Genomic DNA, 18,379 nt, shown 5'->3' on the forward strand with positions numbered 1-18,379 from the left:
CTGGTCAGTGGCCAGGTGGCCCGCAGACAGTTGACCAAGGGCTTGCTGCCCACTACCTGCTCTCCTTGCCTGCATTCGCGCCGTTAGGGGCTCTGCTTCTGGAAGGAACCTACACTGGGCATTCAGAAAATGGTATCTGATTTCCTATGTTCAGGCAGAGAGCTTAGAGGTGATTTTCAGAAGAATCCAGATTAATTCCTGGCTGCCGGAGGGTGGTTCAGGAAGGCTGGAACCTCTTGGGCCCTTAGGGTGAGGATGCCTTCCAGGACCTGGGAGCCCTGGGCTCTCTGGACAGGCTGACCACAAGGAGGAAACTGCTCCTGGGCCCTTGGACCACCCAGGTGGTTGTCTCGAGGGCTTGAAAGCTCAAGGGCATCTAAGGGGGCACTGGCCACTAGACCTGAGGTCACATGGCAGCCCTGGGCCGCTCCAGCGGATGGGTGTCAGCTGGGAGGAGTTGTGGGAGTCAGTAATTCAATACCTCGTAGAGGTGTTTAAAGTTGGAATGAAATTACTTTTACACCTTGGGGACTTGGTGCCTTGGTTGTGTTCAGACAAGCAGCTGCTGCTGATTAGAGGCAGGTTCCACTGTGGCAGCAGCACTTGAGATTTAAGAGGCTGCTCCTTCCAGGTCACCTGGCCCTGAGAGTTTCGGCTGAAGGGTCCAGCAGAGGAGCCTCAGGGGGCCAAGTCCCCTCCAGCTTTGTGGACTGGCCCAGTCTCTGGAGAATGCCTCTGAGCTCCCGGCATGGCGAGTCCAGGCCCTCTGAGTGCTGGCCCAGACGACAATGATACAGCGCATCTGCATGCAAAAGTCCCAACCCTGGGGAACTTGTGGGTGTTCTCCTTGCTTCCTGTTAGGATGAGCGTGTTTGCTTTGGCTTCGTAGCCTTTCCCATGCCCCCGGGGCCTCCTTTCTGTACCAGTCCAGGACACAGGCAGCAGCACCGCCTCCTGCCAAAGCTTCTCTCTGGGACGCGATCAGATCCCTTAATGTCCCCCCTTCAAGAAGTAAGAACGTGCTGGCCAGTCTTTCCCTGGGGACTAGGCCGGTTGCTATTCGCCCTCTGCATTAGACTGGAACACCTGAGTTGTAAGACGCCATGTCATGGTCTCGGCCTCGGCCAGTACTCAGTTTGTGAGAGTATTTGGGAAGCTCAGTCCAGTTCCTAGTGAGAAACAACCACATCACAAAGCCATCGTGGGGGTTGGCTGACTAGGGGGACGTGGGGTGGGCATGCAGTTTGGCCAACTCTGCCTGCCTGTGGCCTGCAGGTGGCCCTGTACAAGTCAGTGCCGACGCGCTTGCTGTCGCGGGCCTGGGGCCGCCTCAACCAAGTGGAGCTGCCGCACTGGCTGCGCAGGCCCGTCTACAGCCTGTACATCTGGACCTTCGGGGTGAACATGAAGGAGGCCGCCGTGGAGGACCTGCACCACTATCGCAACCTCAGCGAGTTCTTCCGGCGCAAGCTGAAGCCGCAGGCCCGGCCTGTGTGTGGCCTGCACAGCGTGGTGAGGCCCCGCCCTGCCTTCCACTCCTCCCTCCAGAAACGGGACTCCCGCTGTGCCTTTGGGAGCCAGTCCCAGCAGCCTCCACAGGTGGCCCAGTGGGCACCGCTCCCGGGCTGTGCCCCCAGGGAGGAGAGGGCCCTGCCTGTGTCCCCTCGCCCCGCCCCCTCCCCTCCCTGGCAGCAAGCTTCTCCTGGCCCTTCCAGATCAGCCCGTCGGACGGGAAGATCCTCAACTTTGGGCAGGTCAAGAACTGTGAAGTGGAGCAGGTCAAGGGGGTCACCTACTCACTGGAGTCATTCCTGGGCCCGCGCACCTCCACGGAGGACCTGCCTTTCCCACCAGGTGGGTCCTTGCCTGGTCACAGCCAGGCAGCCCTGCTGCAGTGTGGCTGGGCTGGACATCAGAGGATGAAGGACTGGAGTGGGTGGGGGAGGGAGGGGATGCTGGGAAGGCTATCGGAACTGAGGGCCGGCACGTGGTCCTGGAACTGCTGTGCCTGGAGCTTCGGGGCCTCCCTGGAGCCTGTGCCCAGACTGCACGCAGGTTCCATGCTAGGCGGCCTCGGGTGCTTGTCTGAGAGTCTGGCCCTGGTGTCTGCCCCCTCAGCCACCTCCTGTAGCTCCTTCAGGAGCCAGCTGGTCACCCGGGAAGGGAACGAGCTGTACCACTGCGTCATCTACCTGGCTCCCGGGGATTACCACTGCTTCCACTCTCCTACTGACTGGACCGTTTCCCACCGGCGCCACTTCCCAGGTATGCCAGGGCTGCACGTGGGTGGGAGCGGCTTCCCTGGGCCTCAGAGGTCCTCAGCTTTTTGGTGTGAGGGGACCCAGCCTCCAGATTTGGCTTGCCAAGGCCCAGAATTGACTATTTTAGTTTGGCCAAGCATGGGCAGTGGGGGCAGGGCGGGGTCTAGCCCGCTCTGCATTTGCGATGACATGGGGTGACATTGGGTCTTGGGCTGTCTCAGAGTGGACACACTGGCTGCGGGAGGCTGGTCCTCCTACTGGGTCGGGAGTGGCAGTGTCCTTGCCCCCACAGGCTCTCTGATGTCCGTGAACCCTGGCATGGCCCGCTGGATCAAAGAGCTCTTCTGCCACAATGAGCGAGTGGTCCTCACTGGGGACTGGAAACATGGCTTCTTCTCGCTGACGGCCGTGGGGGCCACCAATGTGGGCTCCATCCGCATCTACTTCGACAGGGTAAGCAGAGCTCAGACCCTACGGAAGGCCAAAGGCTGGGCCACTCATGGTCTCCTCACCCCATCTCCTATGTATAGTCTGTTGGGACTATAAATTCTAGGAGGGTGTGTCCCCTGCCAGGCTTGGCTCTGCTGAGCAGCTGCCCCGAGGAAGGCCTGGGCCCTGAGCTTCTGCTCTGCCTGGTGCCCCTGCTGCCCAGATTTGCGGCCACTTGCCCATCTGGAGGTGCCTGGAGAGGGAGGGAATTAACCTCCTCACCTGGCCCTTTGCTTCTGCCGAGAACCACAGAGGAGTACTGAGTTTGGGGTGGGGTGTACTGATTGGAGGCAGAGTGTGTGAGGGTGCAGCCAATGCCCACCCAGCCCACGGGGCTAACTTTCTTGGTGTTGGTTTGTGACCACCTCTTGCCCTCCTGGGTGCTGCAGAACAGAGATCTCCATGATTACCACGTTCCTCCGGGGCCCAGTTCATAGCCCATGGGCCGAGTCCCTGTCTCCACCTCCCTTTCCGAGCTGGGTTGGGGACAGGTACCAGATGAGTGTTCAAGGTACAGGGAGCAGGACTCCACATGCTCTGCCCCCTGACCTCCCCCAGGACCTGCACACAAACAGCCCGAGGTACAGCAAGGGCTCCTACAACGACTTCAGCTTCGTGACACACGCCAACAAGGAGGGCATCCCCATGCGCAAGGGCGAGCACCTGGGCGAGTTCAACCTGGGCTCCACCATCGTGCTCATCTTTGAGGCCCCCAAGGACTTCAACTTCAAGCTGAAGGCGGGACAGAAAATCCGATTTGGGGAGGCTCTGGGCTCCCTCTAGAGCCTCCTTCCTGGCTGTGGCTGCTGAGGAATCTTTTCCAAACAGAAATGTGAGGGTCTTTTTGAGGGAAATCTCTGCGGCTGTCCTGGGGAGGGGACTACCTTGGAGCCATGGGGTCTGACAGTGGGTGACTTCTGTCTCTGCTGTCCCAAGTGCAGACGACAAAGTCAGAGCCCGTCCTGCCCTAGACCAACGACGTCCCTTCCCACCTTAGAGAGAAAGAAAGTGCAGGCTGGGATGATCTCAGATTCCCTTTTGGAGATTTTTTAACGTACTGTATAAACATCTCCTGGCTGAGTGTTCAGTTGGTCTTGATTTCCATTTTAAGATGATAAGTGATAAATGTACCTTTTTGCTGCTCGTCCCATCACTGCTTTTTGGCCTTCTCCCTCTGCCTCCCCTGCACTGGGTGAGGTGCCTCCGGCACTGACTGGGTCTGCGCTGCCCCCTCAGAGCAGGGCCATACGGCCTTCAATGTGACAGCTTTCTGTCCCAAGTTTGCCCCACCCTGCTCGTTGGGAAAACTGTCTTTCCTCTTTGCACTCGTGGCTAAATGCATCACCCCTGGCTCTGCCAGCATCTTCTGCGGATGGTGACAATGGCATGGCACTTTGCAGGCCCCAGTGAATGACCTTCCAGAGCTGGCAAGTCCGCTTCCTAGGGGGCAAGACCAATTGCTGCACCCACCTGAATGGTGTCCAAAAAGTGAATGGGGCCGGGGAGAGCTTGTGTCCCCTCCCACGTCCAGACGCACAGAGACTACGGGAAAGTTGCTGCTATTGATTCAGGAGCTTGCGGTGGAAGCAGAGGAGCCTTGGTGTGTTTGGGGGAAGGGGTCAGTGCCTAGAAAACCTGTCCCCAGGTAACAGATGCACAGTCCTTGGGGAGCCACTGATGGTGGGGACAGGGCCAGGTCTCATGTTTCCTGGGGATGCTGTGAATTTCTCCTGCAGGAGAAGCCATTTGAACTTTTTCAACTGTATCAGTAGCACAGTATTTTTGTATGAAAAGTGGGAGACTTCTGAACAGTAATTCATTTAATTGCAACAATTTGAAATAAAAAAACTCATTGCAGCTCTGCGTTCTGTTCCTGGAGGTGGGCTGAGGCCTCCCGTGAGGCCCAGCACCTGCCTCCCCGGGGCGATGACTAGCACAGAGCCCGCCGCAGGGCCTGTAGGCGGGCGATGCCGGCGCTGATGGGCTGGCGCTGGGCCTGGAGCTCAGCGGCCAGCTGCTGGATCTGCAGTTCCACCTGGGGGTGAGAGGGACGGGCTGAGCTGAGAGGAAGCACAGCCTGGGAGCTGTCCCAGGGGCCACCTGGGGCCTCACCTCCTGCAGTTCTTCCTGCACCTGCTGCTCTGCTTCCTCGTCCTCAGGCCTGGGCTCCTCCCGGCTCAGCTCCAGCCACCGGCGCAGGCTCCTCGCTTGCCGCTGATAGGACCTGAGGGAGTGAGACACCTGCTGCCTGGCTGGGCCCGTGGCAGAGCCTTTGGCTCAGGGAGAAGCAAACAGCAGCTATTTGATGCAGGTGGAGAGAGGAGGGTTGTTCCTGTTCCTCTGCCAGCCTCCACCGCCCGCAGACAGCAGCTCAGGGGGCCCAGGCAGAAACCCTCCCTGTCCCTCTCCCTGTGCAGAGCTGAGTGTGCGGGACCTGCCCACTTCCCTTCAGCCTCCAAGGCCGCTGCTCGTGTGGACAGCCTCGAGCCTGAGCATGGGGGGTGTGGGCTCTGCACCCAGACCACAGGCAAGACAGGATGGCTGACTGCACCTGCGGCCCAGGCCTATCTTCTCCGCACCGTCATCCCATGTCATCATCAATTCCTGGGTAGACCACTGGCCTGGCTTTCACTTGACCCAGTCAAGTTTAAAGTTTTGCTCAGTTTTGTCCCCTGTCCCACAGGTAAGGCCAGCTGGGACCTTCCTGAGCAGGACTGAGAAGTCAAGGTGCCACCTGTCTGCGGGGGGCTGGCACAGTGTAGAGGCATCACCCCCAGGACCCTGGCAGCTAGCTCTGGGGAGACAGAGCTCCCCACTGTTCCCTGGGGACGGGCGGCAGCCTGAGTCTTACCAGAGGTTCTGCTTCGTGGTCTGGTAGTCCTGCAGTTGCTGCTGGATGCCCTCAAGCTCAGCCTCCAGATCGGTGTGGCCCATGGCAACAGGAGAATAAGCTTCATCTTGACCACCTTTCCAGCTGGGCCCCGGCTGAATGCAGGGAGCCCAGGTGCTGGGAGTGGGCCGAGTGCTCACTGTGCTGCCAGGCTTCAGGTGCACACCTGCAGTTTCAAAGCCAGGCCCATGTCTGGTGCCTGTGAAGTCCCCAGGAAGGAGCAGGCAGGGGTCAGGGACACTGGCTGGGGATGGAGAGGCCCGGGACATGAGCCCAGGGGTGGTTGGCAGTGCTGACACCTGTAAAGGAACGATGGAAACTGAGCAGGGAAGCTGAGAGGAAGGCCAAGGAGGGGGCACCGAGGCTGCCCACTGTTGGGGGACCAGGGTTAGGTGAGGCCCCAGGAGCTGGGCTTCCCCACACCCGCTGCAGCCAGCTCACCCAGTGTGGCCCTGCCCCTTCCTTCAGGACCTGACACTGATGGAGAACGTCCCACAAGTAACCCAGGGAGCACCCCACACCTTTGCAGTTAGGTCCCACCCCTTGCCCAGGGCCTGGCTCAGTACCACCCAAGAGCTGTTTGAGGCCTTACTGACCTTTCACCCCCGCCTACTCAGCCGTGACGTCTGTACTTCGGTGAGAAAAGTGGTCAGAGGCAACTGTTTTCCTTGTCCAACCACATACCTACAACCCTCCTCCATTCCCTCCTGGTGACAGTGTCTCTCCTATCACCCCCCCACCCCCTCACCACTCCTGCTTATCTCGCACTCTCTTCAGACACCAGCTCCTTGGGGTGGCCCAACCCCACTGCTGTCTCCTCCATTCTGAGCACTCATGCTTTCTCACAGCTCCCTGCCCAGACTCCTCGACTTTGGTGTCACGTGCCCCAGGAACTGAGGGCCCTCTTCTTCCAGGGCACCTCGTTGGTGCCCAGGGGTTTACCTTCAATCCGTGTGGATTCTCAATTTTCATCTCCAGCCCTGACCTCTTCCCTGAAGGCCACACTCACAGTCTTGCAGCTTTTCTCCCATTTGACAAGTTTAAGACGCACTCTTCATGCTTCACCCCAAACGGGTCCCCACCCCCCTTTTCCCTCTTTGAGTAAAAGAACTCATTATTCTCTGAGTTATTCAAGCCAGAAACCCAGGAGCCATCCTGGATTCCTTCCTTCACTCTCTTATCAAACCCATCAGAGCAAGTCCTGCCTACTCCGCCTCCCACTGAAGGTTTACAGCCACCAGCACCATCCGCTGGGCCATCGGATCACAGCCCCCAAACATCCTCCACAACTTCCTACAAATATTCCTCCAAATATTTCCCCAGGGCCCACACGACCCGCCATGATCTGCAGTCTCTTCATTTGTCTGCATTGGGGGGATTTCTTTAGTCTCTGCCACTGGGAGATAAGCTTCACGAGCAGGGGCCTCAGCAGGCTGTTCACCACTATGTCCCTCGGACAGTGGCCCCTACACTTGGTGCCACAATCATTGGTGAATGATTGAGTGGCCTCCTTGCATCTTCCTGAGCCAGGAGTGTCCAGAAGCAATGAGCACAGTTGTGGCTACAGCCCCGAGTGCATGAGAAAGAGCACCAAAAGGCCAGAGAACAGACCCCCAGGTACCCAGGGAGGACTTACGCTGGAGGGTGCTTCTGTCCCACGTGGCATGAAGGAGGAAGGGGGCAGCAGCTCTGGGCCTGTACTCGCTGTGGGGGGCAGCTTCAGGCCGGGGGGACTCAGCAGGGCCCTGGGCTGGGGCAGGGGGCTGCCTGGGACCAGTGCTGTCTGGGCCTTTGCCAGGAAGGGCCTTGTCATGGAAGGGCCCGCTGGCTGGGCCACACCTAGGCCACGCTCCCGCAGCACCTCCGGCCTGAGCAGAGGGAAGGCAGGAGCTGGTCAGGCCATAGCACCCTCCTAAGGAAGAGGAGGGAGAAGGGGAAAGGGGGCTACCCTCCCTCAGGCCCCAAATCACAGGCCCCAGATGGAGGGACCACCTGCTTTTGGGGGCCCAGGACCACACAACCTACCCCAGACCCCTGAAGGTGCCACAACCCAGGGGCCTCTGGCTCTGCACAGGCTCCAGCAGGAAGTCGGGGCGTCGAGGCTGCTTCCTTGCTGAGCGGGCAGCATTGCTGGGAAGAAACATGGGCCCATTCCTGCAGGCCGCTCAGGGGCTGCAGGGGGCCTGAGACCTCTGTAAGATGGGTCATCCAGTCTGACCCCTCCAATCTCACAGGGAGACTGAAGGCCAGAGAAGGAAAGGTTCTTGCCCAAGGTCAGCAGGTGAGCTGGGATGGGCCCGAACCACATGGAACTTCTAGAAATTCCAATGAAGCAGGCCTCATGCCATGGGGACGCTTGACCCACGTCGTCTCATCTGACCTCTACAGCAACCCAGGTGACATAGGTGCTCATCCCATATCACCAGGAGCAGGCTCGTCAGGGTTGGGCCCTTGTCAGGGTCAGGCGGTGAGGGAGGCAGAGCAGGACTGAGACCCAGGCCGGTGGCCCTCCCTGCTGGCCTCTCCCCCAGGCTCAGGCAGTGCTGGTCACTGTGGGAGCTCACAGCTACATCAGCATGGTGTGCGAGGATGGGGCAGGAGACAGGTCACAAAAAGTGAGGTTTCCTAGGGGGAGCCTGCTTCCCAGCCATAACGGGGGAAGTGGGGTGACTGGTAGGTCTAGGGGCAGGAGGGTGGGGCTGCCCCACACCCTATTCCCTTTGCTAACTGCATGTTCTCTCCCCCACACCCAGGAGGGACAGAGACTGTGGGCCCTCTTAGGGCCCGGCAGAATGGGAGGGACGGGATCCTGCTGGAGAGAGGGAGCAGTTCAGTTGTGACCCTCAGGGCCCAGTGTCCTCCCTCCAGTACAGTCCGAGCTTTGCCCCAGGTGGAAGCGAGGAGAAGCAGTGAGGGATGGGCTACTCACAGCTCCAGGAGTTGGGAGTCCCCGGCAGCCAGGGTCATGCTGCCCAGAGCTCCCTGAGGCCCATGAGGAGTCCTCAGCCTCTTGGTCTCCAGGGTGGCATCTCCAGGCCCCACAGCAATGCGGTTGGGAAGGGGACCCTCAAGTGTCACTCTCTTGCTGGGCATGGTGGATGCAGGTGGCCGAGGCTCCCTGCCCCAGCCCAGCACCTTCTGTTTCCAGAGCATGGCACAGCGATGGACCGCACGGTGGAGACTGTGGGCTGCCTGCAACCGGCCTCTGGTCAGGTCATGCTGTGCCCTGCCCACTCCCCACAAGAAGGGGTGAGGGACCCCGGGCCTACCTGCACCTGCTGCTGGGCATGCAGCTGCTGCCGAAAGGCCCTCATGCCCGCTGCGAACCGCAGGAGGCGGGTGACGCCCTCCTGGAGGAGCTGCTGGTGGTAGGCCTGCACTGCCCGCTCCAGACGAGCCTTCTTTCTCCTCCTTTCCAGCAGAAAGCCCAGCCACGCGGCCCACACCTCCAGGGAGAGGAAGTGAGGCCTAGCTCTCCCTGCTTGGGCTCCCCCCGGGGCTGTGCCCACAACCCGCCCTGCCCTCCACCAAGGCACCGTCTGCCTCTGGGAGAGGTAGGAGCAGTGGGATGCGGAGCCCCCATTACCTTTGCCTGTAGTGAGAAGGACCAGAACCACAGGGCCCGCGCTGTGCCCTGCTGCTCCCGCCTCTTGTTCACCAGCTACCGGCCAGAAAAAGAAGATGACAGAGACATCACCTTCAGGGAGGCTGCCCTGACCACACGGCCCTGGTCACACTCAGACCCCTGTACTCGGGCGCTGCCCCCCTCCACTAGGAAGGGCTCAGCCCTGCCAGGCCCTGAGGTGGTGGATCAAAGAATGATCTTTTGGAAAGAACAAAGGCAAAGAGCTCTGGGGGGGGAGGGAGCAAGTGGGAGAAAGGCTGGGGACAGCTCGCATTACAATCCAGAGAGCGAGAGGGACATGTGCATGTGGCAGGGACACGTTGCTGAGCATGATGTAATCCTGCCTGGTATTCTATCAAGGCCTCGGCAAAGACTTAAAATGCATCTAATACTAATTTTTGGATATCACCCTGATGTATTTTTCAATGTGACACTGTAGAAGCAGGGCCCTGACGTGACCTGGCCTCACGCAGGCACAGGCAGAAGGAAGCTGCAGTGCAGGGAAGTGACTGGGGGTGAGGAGCCCTGGAGGAGGGTGACATTAACAATGCTGAACCAGAGGCGTGGGCTCCAGAGGCAGTGAAGGGAGCGGGAAGGGAGGAGGGGCTTCTCTCTGGCTCCCACCTGCTGTCTCCACTGGCGGAAGCAGGACCGGCTGAGTGTCTGGGCACGGAGTCGGGTGCCCTGCCTCTGCAGGAGCTGGGGAGAGAGTGCCCAGGGAGCCACGTGGTGAATGGTCAGGTGCCCAATGCCCAGACCACCTGGGGGCCACCGCAGGGGGAGAGGCTCCAGGCCCAAGTGAACCTCCCATTGCCAGGAGGAGTCTTGGATGAAGCCAAGGGCCTCCCGCACCAGGTGGGCGTGTCTAGATGACTCCATAGGTCCCTGGCCCCTGACAAGCCATGGTTCAGGGTGAACCAGTTTCCCTGCTGAGCCACCTTCCACCTGCAGGAGACCTGATCCTGAGGCTGGCTTCCCCCCAACCTTCCCAGAAGGCTCCTGCAGCCTTGTGCCCACAGCACCCCAAACCACCCAGCACCCATGCTGGCTGCTGTGAGCTCTGCAGGAAGGACCTCTTCCTCCCCGGGAGGTGGTCTCCTGGCCTGGCCAGCCCCACCACTCAGGGGACCTGGGCAGCTGCCGCCTGCCTCACCCTCTTCCTGATGCAACACAGGTGGTGCGCCTTCCAACGGGCCATGCCCCGCAGCAACAGCCGCTGGTGGTCATGCTGCGCTGCCCTCTCCAGCTGGACTCTCCACTGGGCTGCCCTCTGGCCACGGTCCCGCCAGCGCTGAAACCAGGTCCTGAGACAGCCTAAGGCAGATCAGAGTCAGGGTTTGGTCTTTTGCAGGATTTATACAAATGACTACGCAATGGTGAAAGTTTAGAGAGTAGGGATAGAGTTGGGGGTGTCGGCCCACACTTGGTGAAACCACCACATAGGATGGCAGCCACTCTGTGGGGACAGCTCTGGCCACCTTCAGCAACTGCGAGGCCCTGGGAGACTGGAACCAGGTCTACTGTTCACTGTTTTGCCCCCCAAGGGCCCGCCAGAGCCACGAGTCTGTCCACAGCAACGGCAGGTGTGCCAGGGTCCCCTGCAGAGCCACCTGCAAGATGCTGCTGGGCACGCAGATGAGAAGACCCACAGTCTGAGGGAGTGGGAGGTCGCGGCCCTGTTTTGCCAGGGAGGAAACTGAGGCTCAGACAAGTCCAAGCAGCCTGAGCCAGGCCTGGGGAGGAGGCGCGGTGTCGGCCTGGCCGCATCCTGCGTTTTGTTTCTATCACCAGATTCTCTTCTGAGGGACCGAGCACTTTCTTCTCTTGATTTTTTCCTTTTGGATTTTCTCCTTTTCTTAGGCCCTAAGAGAAGTTTCTTTTAGAGACAATAGAAGAGGGTTGATACAGGGCACTGATGCCAAGATGGGGTGTCCTCCAGAACCTGGAGGGGGTGGGGAGGGCGGCATTCACAGGCCCAGAGACCAAGCGTTAGGACTGGTGCTGACAGCTCTTGGGTACTGCTTTAAGTGTGTCTACATTGTCTCACTGGATCCTCAAGACAACCCCAAGAGGCAGGTACTATTATGCCCATTTTACAGATGGAGAAATTAAGGCTCAGAGGAAAGGACTTGCCCGAGGTTGCACAGCCAGCATATGACCCCACCTGCACTTCTTAAGCATTCTCTTTAATGTGTCTCATGACACCTGCCTTTAATTCATCCTTCTCCAGCACCCGGCCCCCTCCCTTGGACTGACAAGGTGTGCCTGAGACACGGATGCCTTAGTTAAGCCAAGAAATGGTTCCACAGGCATTGACTGCACATCTACCGTGTGCTGAGAACACAGTGTCCTGTCACATGGTCTTCTAAGTCCTTTGTACCATCTGTAATGGACACGGCAATCCCAGGTCCTGCCACGTGTCGCCACTCCTTTCTAAGGAAAGCTGGCTGCCCCCTAGTCCTGTGGAGGGAAGCAGCTTCAGGCTGCACCTGGTGCCTGTCACCTCTAACTCCCTACCGTGGCCGCCTGCACCAGGCGAGGGCACCTGACCCAAACTGGTGAGGCCTCTGCAGCACTGGTGCCAAAGTGCTGTCCAAACAGGGACCAAAGGATGGGCGGAAGCCCTCGGCCTCTTTCTTGGGAGTGAACTAGAAACACAGCACTGGTTTCTGGGGTGAGGAACAGCTTGAGGACACCGAGAAGCACGTTAAGGGTGGAGCAGCTGCAGGATGCTGACCCCACGGTCCTGTGCAGAGGATCTGTGCTCACGAACACAAACTGCAGTGAGAACCAAACCAAAGCTGATTCATTTTTGTCCTGGCGCAAACTCTATGAAGCCAATGTACTAACTTGATCTGTTTTCTCTGTGGTCTGATTTAAACCATTTCCATTTATATTTTCACTTATTCTAACATGAGCTGTCCCCTCGGAGTGTCAGATTCCCCTGCTGCAGGGCCACGGGTCTCTGTTTCCATGTGTCTCTCAAGCAGAGGCTCCCATCTGGACTGTCTTCCCCAGGCTGTTTGTGCAGCAGGTTGTGAGACCTCCTGAGGCCAACCCTGCGCCGTAAACCTAGGAGGGCCAACTACGCAAGGAAGCGGGACCCTAACAGGACGGGGCTGAGCTGACGACCAGCAGCCACTGGAAATACTTTCTCATCAAAACCACCCCGTCCCAACCACCTTGAACGCCTCCATTCCAGCTTCATTTCTTTATTTCTCTGTAGAGCTCAAGGCCTGGCCTTTCATTTCATTTTCTTTTATTTTTTATTTTTATTTATTTTTTTTGAGGAAGATTAGCCCTGAGCTAACTGCTGCCAATCCTCCTCTTTTTGCTGAGGAAGGCTGGCCCTGAGCTAACATCCGTGCCCATCTTCCTCTACTTATATGCGGCATGCCACACGGTGCCATGTCTGCACCTGGGATCCTAACCAGCGAACCCCGGGCCACCAAAGCGCAACGTGTGAACTTAACGACTGAGCCACCGGGCCAGCCCCTGGCCTTTCATTTTAATGCCAACTGGTTGGCAATCAGTTGGGAACAGAATGCTATGATGTTCTGGATTGAATAGTTACCCCCTCCTGAATTCATGTACATCCTGGAACCTCAGAATTGATGTTATTTGGTAAGAGGGTCAGGATGGTGTAATTAACTGACATCATACCAAAGTAGGGTGGGCCCTTAGTCCAGTATGACTGGTGTCCCTATAGAAAGAGACATGGACACACAGGGAGGACAACCATGTGACGACAGACGTAGAGGCTGGAGAGATATGTCTACATGCCCAGGAACACCAAGGACTGCTGGGGCCACCAGAAGTTGGCAGAGGCAAGGAAGGATTCTGCCCTAGAGCCTTCAGAAGGAGCACGGCCCTGCCAACATCGAGATTTTGGACTTGGCCTCCAGAACTCTGACAGAACAATTTTCTGTGGTTTTCAACCTTCCAGTCTGTGGTAATTTGTTACCTCAGAAACACGAAACTAATACACATACGGAGGAGACAATGACTAAGGGGAAGCAAACGGAACACCAAGACGGTTCTGTGTCCTTCACAATCCTCTCCTCCGCTTACCCCTCTCCAGCACCTTTTGGGCCTCCCTGACGGCACAGTCCTCCTGCTGTCGGTAGTATATCTGCACTGATGCAGCCTCCCGCCACTGGACCAGGACCTGAGGGGCAGATGAAGAACACAGAGGTGATCACAGCACATCCTGACTTGCTGGGGACACCCCAGCTCTGCTGGCAGCTCCTTGTGGAATGAAGCCAAATGGTGGTCATATGGCACTCACACACGATGCAGGAAGCACCCACTATCCACGCAGCCCACAGGCAACAGGACAGAGCCCCAGACCCCTCACAGGAAGCCCAGTATCTCAGGCGATGGGATATGTCTACCAGAAGGAGTTAAACCACATCACACCACAAAAAAGTAAAGTCGTTATGCAGGCTTTCATTCTGTTATTGTTAAATGGAATCTATACATTATATGCACTCTTTCACATGTGAGACACATGAAATCACGGTAACAAAACACTTCAGAAAGAAGTCAAGCAGCCAGGGGACACCTGGTGCCTACTCCCTGAACAGTCGCGAACTCGATTCCCCTCCAAAAAGCCCTCTTCCCTTCTGAGCCCTGAAGCCAAGCAGGGTCCTGACCCTCCTTTCAGGGCAGGGGACACAAATGTTGGCCTCGGAGCTTTCCTGAGAAAAACTGGGCCTTGACCAAACATAATCATCGCTCATCCATGGGAGGCTTCAGCGTTGTCAGGACCAGCCCCCCACCCCCGGCCTTCCCGCAGGTGAAGTGCTGTTGCTCAGGGCTCCCGAAAGACTGCCTGCTACTAAAACATCCCTGAGTCCAGGGACCACGTCAGTCATTTCATTTCTGCACAGATCCCACGTCTTATTCCCACGGCCACGTCCTCCCTTGCTTATCATGGGGGACCAGGCCCCATCATGTGGCACTTTGGGGATATTTCCCACTGATGGTGACCAATGACCTCACATTCCCGTGATGCTCTATGTTTTCCAGAAAGCCTCCATGGCCACAAAACCTGCAAGGCCGATAAGCAGGAGCGAGCACCCTCTTCTGACAGATGAGGAGATGGAGGTGCAGTGACTTACATGGCTTGTCCCAGTGGAAAATTCCACGTGTAGAAAATACTGGTTCTGATAAGAACTAGTTCACTCACACGTGTTGTATTTTTGTTTTACTAGATATTGGTTCATAACTCAGTAAAAATAAATAAATTTTAAAAACCCAGCTGCTCACACAGCTGTATGTGTGCAAGCTAGAGAGTTGTCCCATATCCTAGGTTCCTCATTCAGTTCCAATCTCTGGCACCACCCCCCATGCCACTTCCTCAGAGGAACACGGTCTCAAACCCTCCTGGTTGACCAGCTGGCTTCCCCATGCCTCACCTTGGAACACATGGTCCTTCTGTAGTGAGCACTTGCTCGAGACGTTTTCTTTGTTTCATCCACACGGGCCATGGTGTTCTCTCTCCAGCAACGTAACACATCCCTGCAGGTGCACAGAGCGGGGAGAGGGAGTGACACCAGTGTGGAGAAACAGTGCGAGGTTTCTGTGAATCATTCCTGGTTCTTCAGCCCACTCCCGAGTCAAGGACTCCCTATGCCCAAGACTACTGTTTCACTGACAGCCATGTTTATGTTGATGCAGACACTCAATACATGGCTGCTGAGAACCTGCTCTGAGCCAGGCATTGAGGGGGCACCAGGGACAGCGCGGTGAACAAGACCAACACCACGTCCTCATGCATTTATGTGCTACAGGGAATAAGAGCCAAACCGGGCAATGGTGACAACAGGCGGTTCATGCCTTGAAAAGAGAGGTGCAGAGAGAGGGAAGCTGGAGGAAGGCACTGGAACCTCAGCGTCTGTGCTGCTGCTGAGTTAGTTCAGGGAGTCCCTCTTTCTTATTCTGCTCTGTCTAAGGAGCTGGACGGGCACTTTACGGGACCCTGAAGGAGGGACGGAGGTGTTCAAACTCCACCGCCCACAGGCAGCCTAGAACAGCACGTACTGAACAAATACAGAAGAAGGAAAAGAAAGGGTAGAATGAGGGAGGCCTGCTGGGAAGGAGTGAGTTCAGAGCTTGGCTGAGCAGGAGCAGGAGGATGGGCTGAGGGAGCCAGAGCCAAGGCAGCAGAAGTGACCTTGAAGGGCGTGAGAGATGCTGATGGTCCTAGAGGCTGAGAGATGGCTCTGGAGAGTCAGTGAAAGGCCTGGAAAGCCAAGCAGGGAGGTGACTGACTAGGAACTGAGAGGCAAAGGGAGTTACTGCAGCTTCTGGAGAAGGAGAGGAGATGAAATGGTGCCTCGAAAAGCTGAATCCTGCAGGTCTGAAGCAGGGAAGGAAAAGTGCTCAGAGGAGCAAGACAAGCAGGAATCTTGCAGACAGCCAGGGGAGAGCTGCTTCCCAGAGGCCCTGCTCTGTACACAGAAGGGGTTCAAGACGTATGAGGTGAACCAGTGAATGGAATGCTTGCTGTGGAAAAGGTAGGCCCCACTATGAGCAGCATGGGGCAGCCAGGCCCATCCTCTGCTGGGCCCGGGTCCAGAGCCCCCAACCTGCCTGGGTCTGGAGTTAGTCCCCTGATCCTCAGGCTGGGCCCAGGAGACACAGGGACACTCACCGCAGCAGCTGCCTCCTGTGCTGGCTCTCCCTCACTGCCACCTCTTGTAGGATGCTCCGCACCTGGCTCTGGTACGTCTGCAGGAGACCAGAAGGACTGGAGGCCACCCCTGGGCCCACATCTCTCACTATTCCCAGGCAGGTCTCAGAGGTGCCTTCTCAACAGGGGCTGTGATGCCCAGAGCACTTACCACAGAGGGTGGGGAGAGGCCAAAAGCCTCGAGTCCCAAGGCCGGAGATCACCCAGACAACAGGGAGAGGACTGTCTCGCCAGGCCCTCACCTAATATGTCAAACCACCGGGCTCCTAGACAAGGGGCCACTAAGGCTGGCACCTCAGCCAGCACTTGGTTTCATTTTGACGAGCAGGGATCGAAGAACTTAGCCCCGAGGCTGCAAGACCTCTGCCCAGGGCACTTGCTCTGTGTGAGGCTTGTGGAATTACTCTGCTTTGAGAGGGGCAGGAAGAACAACGAAGGGAAACAAAGTCTCCAGAATCCCCCCCCACTGCAACGTAAGGAGAGATCTGGAAGGAAGCAGCAGCTCCTACCCCCCAGCTCTGCAGCGCCCTGTGCAGTAAGGTGCGCTGGCGATGCAGGTCGGCTCGCATCAGCTTCTGCCGCTCAGCACGCCGCAGGGCCAGGCACTGCGGACAGAGGAGAGGGCCGGGCTCTGAGGGCCATGGGGCCAAGGGGGCGGGCTCAGCTTTGCCTCCATCTTACACACAGTTTGGGTGAGTTCAGGTAAGGTACTTAACCTGGGAGCTCCAGCTCATCTATGTCTTAGGAGTTTGTGAGGATCAAATGGGGCAAGTGCCTGACTCGGGGCAATGCTCAAGCAGGGTTAGCTTAAAGGTCCTTTACCCTGAGCAGCAGGAGGTCTGTAAATGCCGAAACTGGGAATTCTAGATTCAGTGAGTCAGAAGAGAACAGCCTAGCACCTAAAGAACGAGGAATTCTGAGCCACTCATCTCAGAGACCAGGTAACAGTTCTTCATCTGCACCTGGCCTCTTCCCTACGCTGAGGCAGGTGGCTTCCGAGGGACTGTGGAGGAGCCCATATGTCCCTCTGAGTCATGCTGACATACCACTCCACCTGTCCACAAGCCACATGCAGTGGGGCCTGTGCCAGAGCCTTACCTCCCTCCACCTGTTCCAGGCCCAACGCAGGAGCCATGCCGAGTGGAACTCTGCAGCCAGCAGCCTGTCCACCTTCCTACAGGGAGACAGGTGGAGCTCAGCGCTGCGGCCCAGACCCAGCCAGGGTCCTCTCGATGGACGCTCCTTTGCAGTCCCTGGTCCCTGCCAAGTGGTTCTTAAATTTGAGGGGGAATAAGATCCTCTCTGAAGAGCTGCCAAAGTTTATATGTGCACTTCTCTCCCCCTAGAAAAGTGTACATATAACCAAAGTTTTGCAGACAACCTCACTAGGCTTCCAGTACCACTGAAGCATATTCATGTGCAGGTGACTGAGAAGGTTAAATGTGGCCAGAGTTGGAGAAGTGGGGAGATCCTCAGGGCACAAAGAGGATATGGAAAGGCACCAAAGCAGGACAGTGTCTGTAGTAGACATGTGGGCTGCCTGCCCTGCCCCCAAACCACGTGGTGTGGTAGAAACTGCCACAGCTTGCCCCCTGGCCACAGCTGCTGGTCCTGGGCGGTCAGCTATCCCAAAATGGGCCTCTCGGTCTCTTTCCTGGCCATGGTCACTTTGAATGGGCCCTAACCAGGAAGCAGGATGTAGCTGATGGGACAGGACTGCAGATCCACAGAGCATGTCTGTCCCCAGTTGAGTTCCTGACACTGGGAGCTCCATGAGGTACCCCAGGATCCCGTCACTACAGCCCTGGTTTTGCTTAGACTGTTTCAGGCTGAATTTCTGGAACTTAAAACCAGAGTTTAGTCTAACATGACCCTCCGGATGAGCACTCAGAGCTGCCAGTGCTGCTACTATGGTCAAAGCTGCCCTGAGAGGGGTAGAGCTTCTGAGGCAGAAGCAGCCACTCACTCTGCTCTGAGCCCTTGGGCACGCTCCCTCCAGACACAGAAAGCCTTCCTGAGCCGCCCACGGCGGTGGTGGACACAGGCCACTGCTTGCCACTGCTGTTCCTGGCAACATGCTGCTGCCTGCTGGTGCCACATGGACCAGGACCTTCGCAGAAGCTGCCGCTCTGCATGAAGGATGGCCTGCGGCAGGACGGGAGGGAGAGAATTCAATGTAGGAGGGGGTACAGAAGCCAGGGAATAAGCTACAGGCCACAAACAATGACCAAGGCAAAGGAAATGGATGTTCAGGAACCATCCTGGCCCAGAAGCCATCTGTAAATTCCACCGACAAGGGAAACAGATGCCCCAGACCCTGCTCCTGCCTCATGAGTCCTGGTCACAGGCAAGACGCCCTCCAGTGTGGGCCTGGGTGCTGAGCGATGTCCTGAGGGAGGGAGGCAGTGAATGCCAAG

The 18,379-nt window shown here is 57.5% G+C and overlaps 2 protein-coding genes across 10 annotated transcripts in view; one reads left to right on the forward strand and one right to left on the reverse strand.

Annotated features, from left to right (window-relative positions):
- The window catches only part of PISD (phosphatidylserine decarboxylase), a 38,513-nt gene extending 33,906 nt beyond the window's left edge, over positions 1 to 4,607 (forward strand). For all 9 annotated transcript variants that reach the window (XM_070276192.1, XM_023646834.2, XM_070276193.1 and 6 more), the window contains 5 exons: positions 1,276 to 1,512; positions 1,716 to 1,854; positions 2,119 to 2,265; positions 2,554 to 2,714; positions 3,309 to 4,607. In XM_070276192.1, coding sequence (XP_070132293.1) covers positions 1,276 to 1,512; positions 1,716 to 1,854; positions 2,119 to 2,265; positions 2,554 to 2,714; positions 3,309 to 3,533 — 909 coding nt within the window. In that variant the 3' untranslated portion in view covers positions 3,534 to 4,607. The remainder of the gene's footprint in view (positions 1 to 1,275; positions 1,513 to 1,715; positions 1,855 to 2,118; positions 2,266 to 2,553; positions 2,715 to 3,308) is intronic.
- Positions 4,553 to 18,379, reverse strand: part of SFI1 (SFI1 centrin binding protein) — a 77,039-nt gene continuing 63,212 nt past the window's right edge. Inside the window, 16 exon segments of the mRNA XM_023646832.2 lie at positions 4,553 to 4,785; positions 4,863 to 4,974; positions 5,602 to 5,939; positions 7,277 to 7,508; positions 7,666 to 7,770; positions 8,570 to 8,832; positions 8,910 to 9,086; positions 9,227 to 9,301; positions 9,890 to 9,964; positions 10,419 to 10,579; positions 13,337 to 13,433; positions 14,686 to 14,788; positions 15,924 to 16,000; positions 16,472 to 16,567; positions 17,061 to 17,136; positions 17,929 to 18,107. Coding sequence (XP_023502600.1) covers positions 4,681 to 4,785; positions 4,863 to 4,974; positions 5,602 to 5,939; positions 7,277 to 7,508; positions 7,666 to 7,770; positions 8,570 to 8,832; positions 8,910 to 9,086; positions 9,227 to 9,301; positions 9,890 to 9,964; positions 10,419 to 10,579; positions 13,337 to 13,433; positions 14,686 to 14,788; positions 15,924 to 16,000; positions 16,472 to 16,567; positions 17,061 to 17,136; positions 17,929 to 18,107 — 2,271 coding nt within the window. The 3' untranslated portion in view covers positions 4,553 to 4,680.

This window comes from Equus caballus, chromosome 8, assembly GCF_041296265.1.
Source record: "Equus caballus isolate H_3958 breed thoroughbred chromosome 8, TB-T2T, whole genome shotgun sequence".
Lineage (NCBI taxonomy): Eukaryota > Metazoa > Chordata > Mammalia > Perissodactyla > Equidae > Equus > Equus caballus.